Below are 15,160 nucleotides of genomic sequence, written 5' to 3'. Positions count from 1 at the left end.
ACAGAGGAGCATGGGGGGAGGGGACAGACAGCTGACTCAACAGCTATGGCTTGGGAGTTTCTCACTTCTGCCTAATTTTGTCCCATAAGGGGGGGCACCGAACTGATTCTTTGGCCCGGGTGAAATAATGTCTAGCTTCCCCACTGGTACTGCCTATAAAAGTACCAGTACCAGCCGTTCTACTCTAATAAAGTGGAACGGCTAGTGGCTAGTAAAGGGGGAGAGGGGGTGCGGTTGGCCGGGGGGGTGCGGGAGTTGTCCGGCCCACATGGGAGAGACCTGTCAAAGTGGGCGAGTCTGGATGAAGTCCAGGGCCAATTTTTTGTCCCAGTCCAGCCCTGCCCTGACATATAGAGTATCCAGAGTGCTGAAGACTCCATGCAAGCTTATGCCTAGGTACTACCCAAGGCCTACATTATAGCTTTGGATCCTCATTATCTTCAAGTTTTCAAACTCGGCATTGCAACCAAAAGTTGCCTATGACACTTAATTGTCACGTCTTCTACAATTTCCCTTGCATATTCATCCTGAGATGTTTCTACCTACAGTTCCTTCTCCTTGTATTGTAAACAGAGAAGGAGAATTAAGACTTGTCCCCATCTTTGTGGACCGAGTACGTTAGAAGAACCTTCAACGAGAGTCTTCCCTTTGCAGGAGTATTGTCACCCATTGACCATGGGCCTTCTGATCCCAGATTTTTGGTAAACCTTTTCAGTCCTTGACTTAATGTTTAATGAGGATCTTCCCAGGAGCCATGGGCCATCATCATGGCTCTTTTCAGCTGTTCATAGCTGACAAACATGACGATGTTCCAGGAGCCGAGTCTGAGGAAAGCTGGCATGAATCTACAGAGAGAGAGAGAGAGAGAGAGGGCCATATGGCATTATCAGTATTTCTGAAAGATATTATGAGATGCACCCCTCCTCCAGGGCCGTTTGAAGGAATTTCGGGGGCCCCAAGCAAAATGGGGGTCCCCAATCACCCCCCCCCCCCCCTGCATGCAAAGCCTATGTTAGCGCTACACTAATTTTTTTTTCTATTCTTACCTCCCCTTCTTCCCTGTAGGCTGCCACTGTAGCGTGGCCAAGCTCCTCTTCCCCCTGCCTCTTCCCCAGTCCCCTATCAGATAGTGCACTTCCTGTCAGTCCGGCCGGGAACAGGAAACTGAATCTTCTGTACCACACACGGTACCCGGCCGGGCTGACAGGACTCCTGTTGGAAGGAAGAGGAGCTTGGCTACATCCTGGGAAGGGGAAGTTGGGGGGCCCCAAGCAATTGTTTGTTTTGCCTGTCCTGTAGCGACGGGCCTGCCCTCCTCCTGTCCTTTAGACCTTATGGGGAATTATCTGTGGCCAGTGGGTGTAGGTAATGCCTTGGCGTCAGTTGTTGGTGGGAGTAATCAATATCCCAGACTTGGGACTCATTGGAAGTAAAAATGCCCCAGGGTCGGTGAGCAGTGTAAATAAAAATTGGCCTATTGCCTTTGGTTGATGGGAGAAAAATCAGTGCCCCTCACTGGTGGGAGGAATAGTGCCCCTATATTGTGTCAGTGGGGGGGAATAGTGCCCTATTATTGGAGTCAATGGAAGGAATAGTGCCCGATCTTTGATGTCAGTTGTTGGAATAGTGTCCCATCATTGGTGTCAGTGGGAGGAATAGTGTCCCATCTTTGATGTCAGTTGTTGGAATAGTGTCCCATCATTGGTGTCAGTGGGAGGAATAGTGTCCCATCTTTGATGTCAGTTGTTGGAATAGTGTCCCATCATTGGTGTCAGTGGGAGGAATAGTGTCCCATCTTTGATGTCAGTTGTTGGAATAGTGTCCCATCTTTGGTTTCAGTGGAAGGAATAGTTCCCCATCATTGGTATCAGAGAAATAGTGTCCCATCATTGTGTCAGTGGGGGGAATAGTGCCCAATTATTGGTGTCAATAGAAGGAATAGTTCCCCATCATTGGTATCAGAGGAATAGTGTCCCATCATTGTGTCAGTGGGGGGAATAGTGCCCAATTATTGGTGTCAATGGAAGGAATAGTGCCCCTATATTGTGTCAGTGGGGGGAATAGTGCCCTATTATTGGAGTCAATGGAAGGAATAGTGCCCCTATATTGTGTCAGTGGGGGGAATAGTGCCCTATTATTGGAGTCAATGGAAGGAATAGTGCCCCTATATTGTGTCAGTGGGGGGAATAGTGCCCTATTATTGGAGTCAATGGAAGGAATAGTGCCCCATCATTGGTGTCAGTGGGAGGAATAGTGTCCCATCTTTGGTGTCAGTTGTTGGAATAGTGTCCCATCATTGGTGTCAGTGGAAGGAATAGTTCCCCATCATTGGTGTCAGTGGAAGGAATAGTTCCCCATCATTGGTGTCAGTGGGAGGAATAGTGTCCCATCTTTGGCATTAGTGGGGGAAGAGTACCCAATCATTGGTGTCAGTGGGAGGAATAGTGTCCCATCTTTGGTGTCAATGGAAGGAATAGTTCCCCATCATTGGTATCAGAGAAATAGTGTCCCATGATTGTGTCAGTGGGGGGAATAGTGCCCAATTATTGGTGTCAATGGAAGGAATAGTTCCCCATCATTGGTATAAGATGGGATGAAAATAGTGTCCCATCATTGTGTCAGTGGGGGGAATAGTGCCCAATTATTGGTGTCAATGGGGGGAATAGTGCCCAATTATTGGTATCAGTAGAAGGAATAGTGCTCCAAGGGCCATTAAAGTCAAGGAAAGGGCTGCATTAGGCTTTTAAGACTTACCCCTTGTAAAATGCAGCACTGCCTTCTCTCACCGCCATGGTGAACGCGCAGTTTATGGCATTCTTGTATTGGCCGGCCGTAGAGTTCATGTAGCGTGTTTTCACTACATCCACAGGAGACGCCACCACCGTTGTGCAGAACCCAGCGCCAAACGCAGCCACAAAATGACACGGTAGGTTATCTGGAAGATACAAAATTGGCCTGGTCTTAAAAAGTTCATTCGGTTTGGGTCAAGCAGGATTATGTAACCCCACATTTTAAAGTATCTTATTTTATTTTTTCTGCTATCAGTTGTTTACTATTGTCGATGGAGACAATTATGCCGAGTACACACGATCGGAAATTCCGACAACAAATGTTCGATGTGAGCTTTTTGTCGTGTGTAGGCTCCATCGGACATGTGCTGTTGGAATTCCCGACAACAAAAATTTGAGCGCTGGTTCTCAAATTTTCCAACAGCAAAAGTTCTTGTCGGAAATTCTGTGAGTACAATTCCGACTCCCGAAGGGGAGGCTCTGTGCGGACTCTGATGTAAGGGGGGCCTCTGTGCGGACTCTGATGTAAGGGGAGGCTCTGTGCGGACTCTGATGTAAGGGGGGCCTCTGTGCAGACTCTGATGTAAGGGGGGCCTCTGTGCAGACTCTGATGTAAGGGGGGCCTCTGTGCAGACTCTGATGTAAGGGGGGCCTCTGTGCAGACTCTGATGTAAGGGGAGGCTCTGTGCGGACTCTGATGTAAGGGGAGGCTCTGTGCGGACTCTGATGTAAGGGGAGGCTCTGTGCGGACTCTGATGTAAGGGGAGGCTCTGTGCGGACTCTGATGTAAGGGGAGGCTCTGTGCGGACTCTGATGTAAGGGGAGGCTCTGTGCGGACTCTAATGTAAGGGGAGGCTCTGTGCGGACTCTGATGTAAGGGGAGGCTCTGTGCGGACTCTGATGTAAGGGGAGGCTCTGTGCGGACTCTGATGTAAGGGGAGGCTCTGTGCGGACTCTGATGTAAGGGGAGGCTCTGTGCGGACTCTGATGTAAGGGGGGCCTCTGTGCAGACTCTGATGTAAGGGGGGCCTCTGTGCAGACTCTGATGTAAGGGGGGCCTCTGTGCAGACTCTGATGTAAGGGGAGGCTCTGTGCGGACTCTGATGTAAGGGGAGGCTCTGTGCGGACTCTGATGTAAGGGGAGGCTCTGTGCGGACTCTGATGTAAGGGGAGGCTCTGTGCGGACTCTGATGTAAGGGGAGGCTCTGTGCGGACTCTGATGTAAGGGGAGGCTCTGTGCGGACTCTGATGTAAGGGGAGGCTCTGTGCGGACTCTGATGTAAGGGGAGGCTCTGTGCGGACTCTGATGTAAGGGGAGGCTCTGTGCGGACTCTGATGTAAGGGGGGCTCTGTGCGGACTCTTGTGATCATGAAAAATCTTAGACTGTTTTCCTCGATCCATCACTTTTCCACGCTCTATGGGCCACTTGACTGGACTTGCCCCCCAGGCCTAAGGCTGCCAGCCCTCCCCTGACCGCGTTCTTGACGTTCGGAATTTCAGGCAACATTTGTGTGACCGTGTGTATGCAACACAAGTTTGAGCCAACGTTCCGTCGGAAAATAATCCACGGTTTTCTTGTTGGAATTTCCGATCGCGTGTACGCAGCATTAGACTTTCTTTCCCTTTACAGAGTCCCATGAGGATATATGATAGTTATCACAAGACATTCGTTTGGGATGTAGCCTAGTACCAAAGGATTCATAGGACATAATTCTCACTGGAGTGGCGTATGAGGCAATTGTGGGTGTAGTCAATTCGCATAGGTGTGAACCTGGCCTAAATGTTTCTTCAGTAAAGTTGTTATCCTTTAGGCCAGGTTCACACCTATGCGAATTGAGTGCGGCTTAAACCGCATCCAATACGCAGAACATTTCTAAATACATTGTTTTCAATGAGGCTGGTTCACATATGTGCGATGCATTCGCACTGCGCATTGCAGTAAAACCGTGTGTGTCTTTTAGGCATTGCGGTGCGGCTCAGGTGCGAATTCAGTCCCATTATCTTCTATGGGTACGGAGCTGATTCGCAGATGTGTTCAGTTCTCTTCCGGAATTTCTCTCATTCAGCTCATTACACTTCTCCCCCACTCTCCTCTCACCCGCAACTTCTCCCAGGTCTCCAAATTCGCATCTAAAACGTTGCTAATCTGCTGAACACTTCTCTTATCTCTGCAGAGATAAGAGAGCTGAAATTCGCACCGCACAAGTGTGATTCCGGCCTAAAAAAGAAGCCTGGTATCATTCTGTACCAATAGTGGACTACTCTTAAGCACAGGCTTGTGCTCAGGGATTAGTTTGGACTGAAGTAGGCAGATAGTGTGGGCTGGATAGAGTGCCTGGGTTCCAGTTATTCCAGGCTGGGCCTGGTCCAGGGTGTCCACTAGGGACAATGGGCCAGATTCACGTAGACTAGCGGCGGCGTAACGTATCGTAGATACGTTACACTGCCGCAAGTTTTCATTGCAAGTGCCTGATTCACCAAGCACTTGCGTGAAAACTTTACGCTGGCAGCCTCCGGCGTAAGCCCGCGTAATTCAAAGGGGCGTGTGTTCTGTTTAAATTAGGCGTGCTCCCGCGCCGGACCTACTGCGCATGCTCCGTTTTGAAATTCCCGCCGTGCTTTTCGCGAAGTGACGTCATTTTTTCGAACGGCGACGACGTGCGACGTGCGTAGCGTACTTTCGTATTCCCGGACGTTTTACGCAAGACAAAAAAAAATTAAAATTTCGACGCGGGAACGACGGCCATACTTTAAACAGCAAATACGTGTGCTGACTAAAGTTAGGGCAGGTCAAACGACGACTAAAATTGCGACGGGAAACTATACTAGCAACGACGTACCGAACGCGAAAATCCGTCGTGGATCGCTGTAACTGCTCATTTGCATACCTGACGCTGGAATACGACGCAAACTCCACCCAGCGGCGGCCGCGGTATTGCATCCTAAGATCCGACAAGTGTAAAACAATTACACCTGTCGGATCTTAGGGCTATCTATGCGTAACTGATTCTATGAATCAGTCGCATAGATACTCTGAGAGATACTCCGTCGTATCTCCACTGTGAGTCTGGCCCCATAGCTGCCCATGAAAAGGAACTACAGTGTTCCACAGGGACCACCCAAGACAAGTAGCATTGAGTTAATGATACACTACACCTTATCCCGCTATACTACCTAGGACTGATGGAACCGTTCACAGACAGGCAATTATAATGGGCGTAATACCGTCAAGAAATCTTTTATTACCATTTATGATCGGGTCATGCAATCTGCTAGGAGAACATGTTTTGACCCCCAAACAGAACTTTGCCCGATCTAGATAAGCCATGTTTTCCCTGTGACTGAAGAGACCATTCATTAGCACCATAACATACAACCTATTCCTTGGTGGTGCCATGGTGGCTAGTAAGCTCCAGGGATAAGCACAAATGTGAACAAATTCTGGTAATATTTGGGTGATTTTGGGCAAAACTTTGCCATTTTGGTGAAATACGTTGGAGTCAATGGGGCAAACACATTTAAAGGGGTTGTAAAGGTTTTTTATTTTCTAAATAAGTTCCTTTAAGCTAGAGCATTGTTGGTTCACTTACCTTTTCCTTCCATTTCCCTTCAGAGGGCCAGATTCTCGTACATATCCGGCGATGTAACGTATCTCGTTTACGTTACACCGACGCAAGTTTAACGGGCAAGGGCCTGATTCCCAAACCACTTACCTGTAAACTTGCGGCGGCGTAGCGTAAAGTCCACCCGCGGAAGCACTCCTAATTCAAATGATCCTGGTAGGGGGCGTAGATCATTTAAATTAGGCGCGCTCCCGCGCCGATCGTACTGCGCATGCTCCGTCTGGTAAATTACCCGACGTGCATTGAGCTAAATGACGTCGCACGGACGTCATTTGTTTTGACGGTAACATAAATGGCGTCCAGCGCCATTCACAGACGACTTACGCAAACGACGTTAAATTTTCAAATTGCGCCGCGGGAACGACGGCCATACTTAACATTGAGTACGCCACCTAGGGGGCATGTTTATCTTTACGCCGTGTATCGCTTACGGAAACATCGTAAAAACACTACGACGGGCAAGCGTACGTTCGTGAATCGGCGTGACTAGTCATTTGCATATTCTACGCTGACCGCAAAGGAAACGCCACCTAGCGGTCAGCGTAGATATTGCAGCCTAAGATACAACCGCGCAGGCCGTCGTATCTTAGGCATGTTTAAGTGTATCTCAGTTTGAGAATACACTTAAACATAGGACGGCCTTAGAATCGGACTTACGTTGGCGTATCTGCTGATACGCCGGCGTAATTCTTTGAGAATATGGCCCTAAATGTTTTTTTCTTTGTCTGAATTTCTCACTTCCTGTTCCTCCTCAGTAAGCTGTTCTGGATGACTAACCCCCAGTCAGAACGGCTCGGGTGATGGGGGCAAGCTTACTGAGGAGGAACAGGAAGTGAGAAATTCAGACAAAGAAAAAGGTAAGTGAACCAACAATGCACTAGCTTAAAGGAACATATTTAGAAAATAAAAAACTAACCTTTACCATTACGGTCGTTTTTAACCACTTGCCGACCGCCGCACGACTATTTGCGTCGACAACATGGCAGGGGCAGGCAGATTGGCATACAGGTACGACTCTTTAAATCTGCTGCCCAGCGGGCGTGCGCGCCCGCCCTCCCCGTGCCTCGGGAGAACTCGATGGGTCCCGGGAGTCCGGCGATTGTGGTCGGCAAGGGCAGAACAGGGGAATGTCTTTGTAAACAAGGCATTCCCCTATTGTGCCTAATGACACTGTCACTGATGAACGGTCATCAGTGACGTGGTCACCTGTAGCCACGCCCCCTAACAGTAAGAATCACTTTCTAGGGAACACTTAACCCCTGCAGCGCCACCTAGTGGTTAACCCCTTCACTGCCAGTGCCATTTTCACAGTAATCAGTGCATTTTTATAGCACTGTTTGCTGTAAAAATGACAATGGTCCCAAAACGGTGTCAAAAGTGTCCGATGTGTCCGCCATAATGTCGCAGTCACGGAAAAATGGGAAACCGCGGCAATATCTGCAGAGGCTCATTGCGGGCGGTATTAACCCTTTATCGGCCGCTAGCGGGGGTTAATACCGCACCGCTAGCGGCCAAATCCTGTGGCAAATCCAACGGTATAGCGCCGCTATTTTTAGCGGCGCTATACCACCAACGCGCCTCCCGCCCCAGTGTGAAAGGGTCCTTATGGAAGCTCCTTTTAACTCCTTATCCTGGACCTATTCTTCCCCTTATTAAAATTATTTTAAAAAAAATTCTTACTAAAGGAAAAAAGTATACAGTGATAAAAAAATAAAAAAATTAAATGATAAAATCGAAATAATTGTGTATGTGTGTATATATATATATATATATATATATATATATATATATATATATATATATATATATATATATATAATGTACATAATAAAATTATGTACTGTTTTTATTTAAATTAAAAAAATATATAAAGTGACAGTACACCAAAAATATCATATTCACAAAAAATGTAAAAAATCTAATAAAAAAAAAAAGAGAAAAAAAAAACACAAATCAAAAGAACACTAATTAAAAAAAAAGAAAAGACTAAACCAGCCAAAACCCATCCCCTTATTAAAATTATTTTATAATTTTTTTCTTACTAAAGGAAAAAAGTATACAGTGATAAAAAGTGATAAAAAAATTAAATGATAAAATCAAAATAATTGTGTATGTATATATATATATATATATATATATATATATAATAAAATGATGTACTGTATTTATTTAAATAAAAAAAATAATATAATATATATTTTTTAATTTAAATAAATACAGTACATCATTTTATTATATATATATATATATATATATATATATATATATATATATATATATATATATATATAATGTATTTATTTAAATAAAAAAATAATATAAAGTGACAGTACACCAAAAATATCATATTCACAATAAGTCAAAAAAATCTAATAAAAAAAAGAGAGAAAAAAAAACACACCAATAAAAAAAAAAAAAGATTAAACCAGCCAAAGCACACCCTCTAAAAAAAAGAAAACAAAATGTTTGCCTGTATGGGATTCCTTCTCACCTGTCATCAGTTGATTGTTTAAAATGGATTCCTTGATGAGGTCGTAGGTCACCAGCTCTGCGCAGTTTACGATGGCGTTCCGGGTGATATTGGGCATGGTCCCTACACAGGAAGGAACATGTGGATAAGCACAGGATAGCAATAAAAACGTGACAGGGGTTCTAACTATTCTGCACTCTTTTTTTTAAAATAGGCTTTATATACATTTTAAATAATTTAACCCATGGCAAGCACTTGAAGTGCTGCACACTCCCAAAAAAAAAACTGCACACATTTTTGCACCCACGGAAGAAACATGCTGCTCTTGCGGATCACGCACATTGGAATCCGTGGCACATTTCCCCATGCATGGAAACACTTAGCAGTATGCGGTTTCCGTGTGGCTGCAGCGGGGACCTTTTTTTGGCACTCTATATGCTCTATACGCAACCATAAATGCTGCACTCTGTGCTTAGGGCACCCTTGGAACTGCACTCTGTACATAGCGCACCCTGCACTCTGTACATAGCGCACCCCTGAACCCTGCACTCTGTACATAGCGCACCCCTGAACCCTGCACTCTGTACATAGAGCAGCCCTGTACTTTGCACTCTGTACATAGCGCAGCCCTGAACCCTGTTCTCTGTACATAGCGCACCCCTGAACCCTGCACTCTGTACATAGAGCAGCCCTGTACTTTGCACTCTGTACATAGCGCAGCCCTGAACCCTGTACTCTGTACATAGCGCACCCCTGAACCCTGCACTCTGTACATAGAGCAGCCCTGTACTTTGCACTCTGTACATAGCGCAGCCCTGAACCCTGTACTCTGTACATAGCGCACCCCAACTACAAATGGCCCTTTGAGGGCAATGATACTGCTGATGTGGCCCACATTTGAGTTTGACACGCTTGTTCTAGGGTGTTGGTTGAACCCGACAAGTAAAGAAAATATATATTTTTTAAATACAATGTGTTCCCATTTAACCCCCTTATCAACCCTTCATTTAGCTTAAAGGGTCACTAAAAACTAAAGGAAAAAAATGTTTTTGCTGAAATGACTGTTTACAGGGTATAGAGACATAGAAGTTAACTGATTCCATTTAAAAATGATTAAAATAGATTAAATTCAATCATATAATGTGCCTCTAGTTTCACTTTCGGTTTTAAACTGGTTTCATGTTTCTGTGAAGTAAAGAGACCCACAGAGCAAAAACAAATAAATCCAGGGCAGTGTTTTGTTTTTAAAATGAATCTGATTGGTTCTGAGGAGTTTTAGACACACAGTAATGACAGCTTAGACCACCGTGAGAAAGCTCCCAGTACCATGGTTATAAGGAAACAGACAACCAGGAAGTGTGGAGATCACAGCAGAATTACAGCAACTTCAAAGCAAAAACGAACAATGAGGACATGAAACCAGGACTGCAGTAAGGTAAAGGAAGCTATTTAGCTAAAAAAAAATCCTTTAGTGATCCTTTAATTAGTCCCTTATTCCCCTTCTCCCCTCTATTATTTTCCGATTATTTTTTTTTCTATTTTTCTACCTATCAGTATTTAAACTTTTATTTGATTTGTTTGTTAATTTGTTTAGTTTTGCATAATAGTGAGAGTGAGGTGATTAAAAGATATACGTCATAATTTGGATTAACAAGCAAGTTATTAGTACAATAATAATTGAATCTGACCAGTTCTTTTCTTATTCTAAAGCCCTGTACACCCGGACCGACGGACCGTTTTCATCGGACGAACCGATCGTGTGTGGGCCCCATCGGGTTTTTTTTATCCATCGGTGAAAAAAAATAGAACCTGTTTTAAATTTTTCTTATGGTTAAAAAAACGATAGAAAAAAACGATCGTCTGTGGGGAAATCCATCGGTTAAAAATCCACGCATGCTCAGAATCAAGTTGACGCATGCTCTGAAGCATTGAACTTCATTTTTCTCATCACGTCTTTGGGCCAGATCCACATAGATCGGGACCGGCGCAGCGTATCTAAGATACGCTACGCCGCCGTAACTTACTTGGCTTTGTTTCAAATCCACAACGAATTTGCGCCGTAAGTTACGGCGGCGTAGTGTATCTCTGGCGGCGGAATTCAAATTGGCGATTAGGGGGCGTGATTCATTTAAATGAAGCGCGTCCCCACGCCGAATGAACTGCGCATGCTCCGTTTCGAATTTTTCAGCCGTGCATTGCGCGAAATGACGTCGCAACGACGTCATTTTTTAAACTTAGACGTGACTTACGTCCATCCCGATTCACGGACGACTTACGCAAAAAAAAGAAAAAATTAAAATTTCGACGCGGGAACGACGGCCATACTTTAACATGGCAAGTCTATCTATACGCCGCAAAATAGCAGCTTTAACTATACGCCGGAAAAAGCCGGCTAGAGACGACGTAAGAGAATGCGACGGCCGCGCGTACGTTCGTGGATCGTCGGAAATAGCTGATTTGCATACCCGACACGGAAAACGACGCAAACTCCACCCAGCGGACGCCAAAGTATTGCATCTACGATCCGAAGGCGTACGAAGCCGTACGCCTGTCGGATCAAACCCAGAAGCCGTCGTATCTTGGTTTGAGGATTCAAACTAAAGATACGACGCGGGAAATTTGAAAGTACGCCGGCGTATCAGTAAATACGCCAGCGTACTCTCACTGTGGATCTGGCCCTTTGTGCTTTACGTCACCGCGTTGGACACGATTGGATTTTTAACCAATGGTGTGTAGGCAAGACTGATGAAAGTCAGCTTCATCGGATATCTGATATAAAAATCCATCGGATTAGATTCCATCAGATATCTGATCGTGTGTACAGGGCATAACTTTTACTTTATATCTCATTTTACTATTGCTCAGATGTTCTTGTGTGTTGGATGGTGGTCACTGCTTACCTTTCCAGAGTCCTCGCACCCCCTCCTCCTTAGCGATGGTCTTGTAGGCGTCCATCGTCCCGTTATAGCGCTTGCTACCATCTATGACTTTGATGTGCGCCTGGAACCTCACTTTAACCACATCTGTCGGCTGAGCGAAGGTGACCGCCAGTGCGCCAGTGGTGGATCCCGCCAGGAGTCGACAAGCCACGCCAGAATCTGGTAGAAGAGATTGGATGATGTTCTGTTATATGCCATTCTTGTCCATGCCAACTGTTTTTTTTTTTTTTTAACAATAGAATAGAGTCCATGCTAACTGTTTTTTTTTAACAATAGAGTCCATGCTAACTGTTTTTTTAACAATAGAGTCCATGCCAACTGTTTTTTAGTGAAAATAGTGAAAAATTACATTAGAATTGCTGTTTAACGTGTAATGCTTAACTTGTAATACCAACGGCCACCACCAGATGGCGCCAGCTCACACAAGGAAGAGCTAGGGACTTCAAGCCAAGTCGCCAGGATGCTATTTCTAGTCGCCATGGCAACCTGGCGACCAGGATTTGTCGAGCCCTGTGTTAGAGTCCCCAGAGTTCTCCCTTATATCAGAGTCTGCAGAGTCCCCCCCTTACAGTGAAAGGGAACTCTGCGAGTTCAGATGTAAAAGGGGAACTCTGCAGACTCTGATGTAAAGGGGGACTCTTGTTATTAACTTCATATGATTAGAAATGGTATTTAATAGTAAAATATATGTATAGGTTATACTATAAAAAAAAAAATTGCAATGCATCGCTAAAGTTTTTGGGTTTGACTTGAAGAAAAGGTGGCAACCCTACATATGTGAGAGTTGATCCATGTTACCCATCGCAACCTAATTTTTTCATAGTTGTAATATGATTGCTCAACACATAGGCCCCTCCCTCTAGACAGTCTTTTTCTTAGGCAAGGCCTAGAATGTCCACCCAAAGGGCTGCTCATGCTGTATAGCTTAAAATAACCAATTATGGGCCAGATTCACATAGAATAGATACGTTACACCGCCGCAAGTTTTCATCGCAAGTGCCTGATTCACAGAGCACTTGCGATGAAAACTACGCCGGCGGCCTCCGGCGCAAGGCGGGCCAATTCAAATGGGCGTGTGCCATTTAAATTAGGCGTGCTCCCGCGCCGGACCTACTGCGCATGCTCCGTTTCGCAAATCCCGTCGTGCTTTGCGCGCCGTGACGTCATTTTTTCGAACGGCGACGCGCGTAGCGTACTTCCGTATTCCCGGACGTGTTACGCAAACGACGTTCATTTTTAAATTTCGACGCGGGAACGACGGCCATACTTTAGACAGCAATACATTTGCTGACTAAAGTTAGGGCACCTAAAACGACGACTAACTTTGCGACGGGAAACTAGACTAGCGGCGACGTAGCGAACGCGAAAATCCGTCGTGGATCCGCCGTAACTCCTAATTTGCATACCCGACGCTGGTTTACGATGCAAACTCCCCCCAGCGGCGGCCACGGTACTGCATCCTAAGATCCGACAGTGTAAAACTATTACACCTGTCGGATCTTATGGATATCTATGCGTAACTGATTCTATGAATCAGTCGCATAGATAGAAACAGAGATACTACGGCGTATCCCTTTTGTGAATCTGGCTACATATTCTCTTTTCTATTCTTCCAAACTACACTGGAAACATAAAACAGAGCAGCTAATTATTTGCTGTGGGCACGAGTTCTTTTCTCCATGCACATGCGAATATGAAGCCTGGTGACATTGGCATAGAAGTAGAACTCACTCTCAGATTGGCGGCAGTAGAACTGCTTCACCGAGTCATACATCCCAATACGGATCGAAGCGAAGGTCATCTGTCGCTGCAGCCCAGCCACCAGGCCATTGTAGAGGCTGGCGGGACCTTCCATTTTCACCATGGTGGTGATAGTGCCCATCATGCCCTTGTAGTGCGCCACACGGACACTGGGCTCGGCGAAACATTCTCCTTGTATCTGCAGATGGGAAGACACGAGATTCGATGTTATATGGGCCCATGAGGTCGGGGGGGGGGGCTAAAGATAACTGCTTCCCCCCCTTATTACCCAGCTGTGTACACATTGCATGCTTCAAGCTGAACATCTACAAGATAAAGCACAGACCAGGGGCGCACTGACCATTCGGGGGCCCCATGCCACTAGGGGGCCCCATCAGGGATGCCAGCGTCAGTAAAACCAAGGACAGTACTAAAAAATCTGTGTTTTTTTTAAAATCACAAGATTATAGCTGCCCCGCCTCTTCAGTACCTTTTCAGTGTGTGTATGTATACTGTGGGCTAGATTCACATACATTTAGGCGGGCGTAGCGTATCTCCTATACGCTACGCCGCCGTAACTTTGAGAGGCGAGTAAGGTATTCTCAAAGATTTTGCGCCCAAAGTTACAGCGGCGTAGCGTATTAGGGCCGGCGTAAGCCCGCCTAATTCAAATGTTGAAGCTGTGGGCGTGTTTTATGTATATAAAGTGTGACCCCACGTAAATGACGTTTCGATCGAACGGCGCATGCGCCGTCCGTGGACGTATCCCAGTGCGCATGCTCCAAATGACGTCGGCAAACCGTCAATGCTTTCGACGTGAACGTAAATTACGGCCAGCCCCATTCACGGACGAGTTACGCAAACGACGTAAAACTTGAAAAATTTGACGCGGTTCCGACATCCATACTTAACATTGGCTGTGCCATCTTTTTGGTGGTTTATCTTTACGCCTGAAAACGCCTTACGTAAACGGCGTATCTTTACTGCGACGGCCGGGCGTACGTTCGTGAATAGGCGTATCTAGCTGATTTACATATTCTACCAGTGCGGACAATGTTAGTGGGAACTTTCCATCATGCCGTACCTGCAGTCTGACTTTGGCGGTGTCTAGGGGGAAGGTGACCAGATCCGCTATACAGGCCGCTGTGCCGGCACCGAAAAACTTCACCATGAGGGTGGGGGGAACCTCAGAAGGTTTCAGTCCGACCATGTTTTCTCGACTCACCGGTCAAGGAAGACGTCACTTCTTAACGGGTCACCTAAAAACATAGAAGATAATAAAGGCTGTATTAAAGAGGGGACAATGCAAATCAAACAGTAAACTAATGTTCTAGGAAATGTTCCCGTACTAAAGTCAGACGGTGCCCACAATTGAGTTTTATATCATTAGAGCTCACATGTGTGCTTGTGGGTGTCACTGCAGTCTGCATACCCACATGGCTCAGCAATTGGTGTTCCCACATCACTGGCAGTATGTTGATGCCACACAGTGGACCAGCCAGCTGTACTATAGCCAGGGCCGCCATCAGGGGGGTACAGGCAGTACACCTGTAAGGGGCCCGGAGGCCCATAGGGCCCCATATGGCAACTCCCCTTTT

General features: G+C 45.9%; 1 protein-coding gene across 1 annotated transcript; it reads right to left on the bottom strand.

Annotated features, from left to right (window-relative positions):
* Positions 1-341: 341 nt before the first annotated feature.
* Positions 342-14,817, bottom strand: LOC120928493 (mitochondrial uncoupling protein 2-like). The gene is made up of 6 exons (XM_040339588.1): positions 14,647-14,817; positions 13,554-13,761; positions 11,784-11,981; positions 8,905-9,006; positions 2,755-2,935; positions 342-845 (listed from the first exon to the last, which is right to left on the bottom strand). Exons 1-6 carry the CDS (start codon positions 14,770-14,772, stop codon positions 731-733), a joined length of 930 nt encoding a protein of 309 aa, XP_040195522.1. The 5' UTR covers positions 14,773-14,817; the 3' UTR covers positions 342-730.
* Positions 14,818-15,160: the final 343 nt, after the last annotated feature.

This window comes from Rana temporaria, chromosome 2 (assembly GCF_905171775.1).
Source record: "Rana temporaria chromosome 2, aRanTem1.1, whole genome shotgun sequence".
NCBI classification, from domain to species: Eukaryota; Metazoa; Chordata; class Amphibia; order Anura; family Ranidae; genus Rana; species Rana temporaria.
Note: the sequence above shows the minus strand (reverse complement) of the source record. Positions and strands in the feature narration are given on the sequence as shown.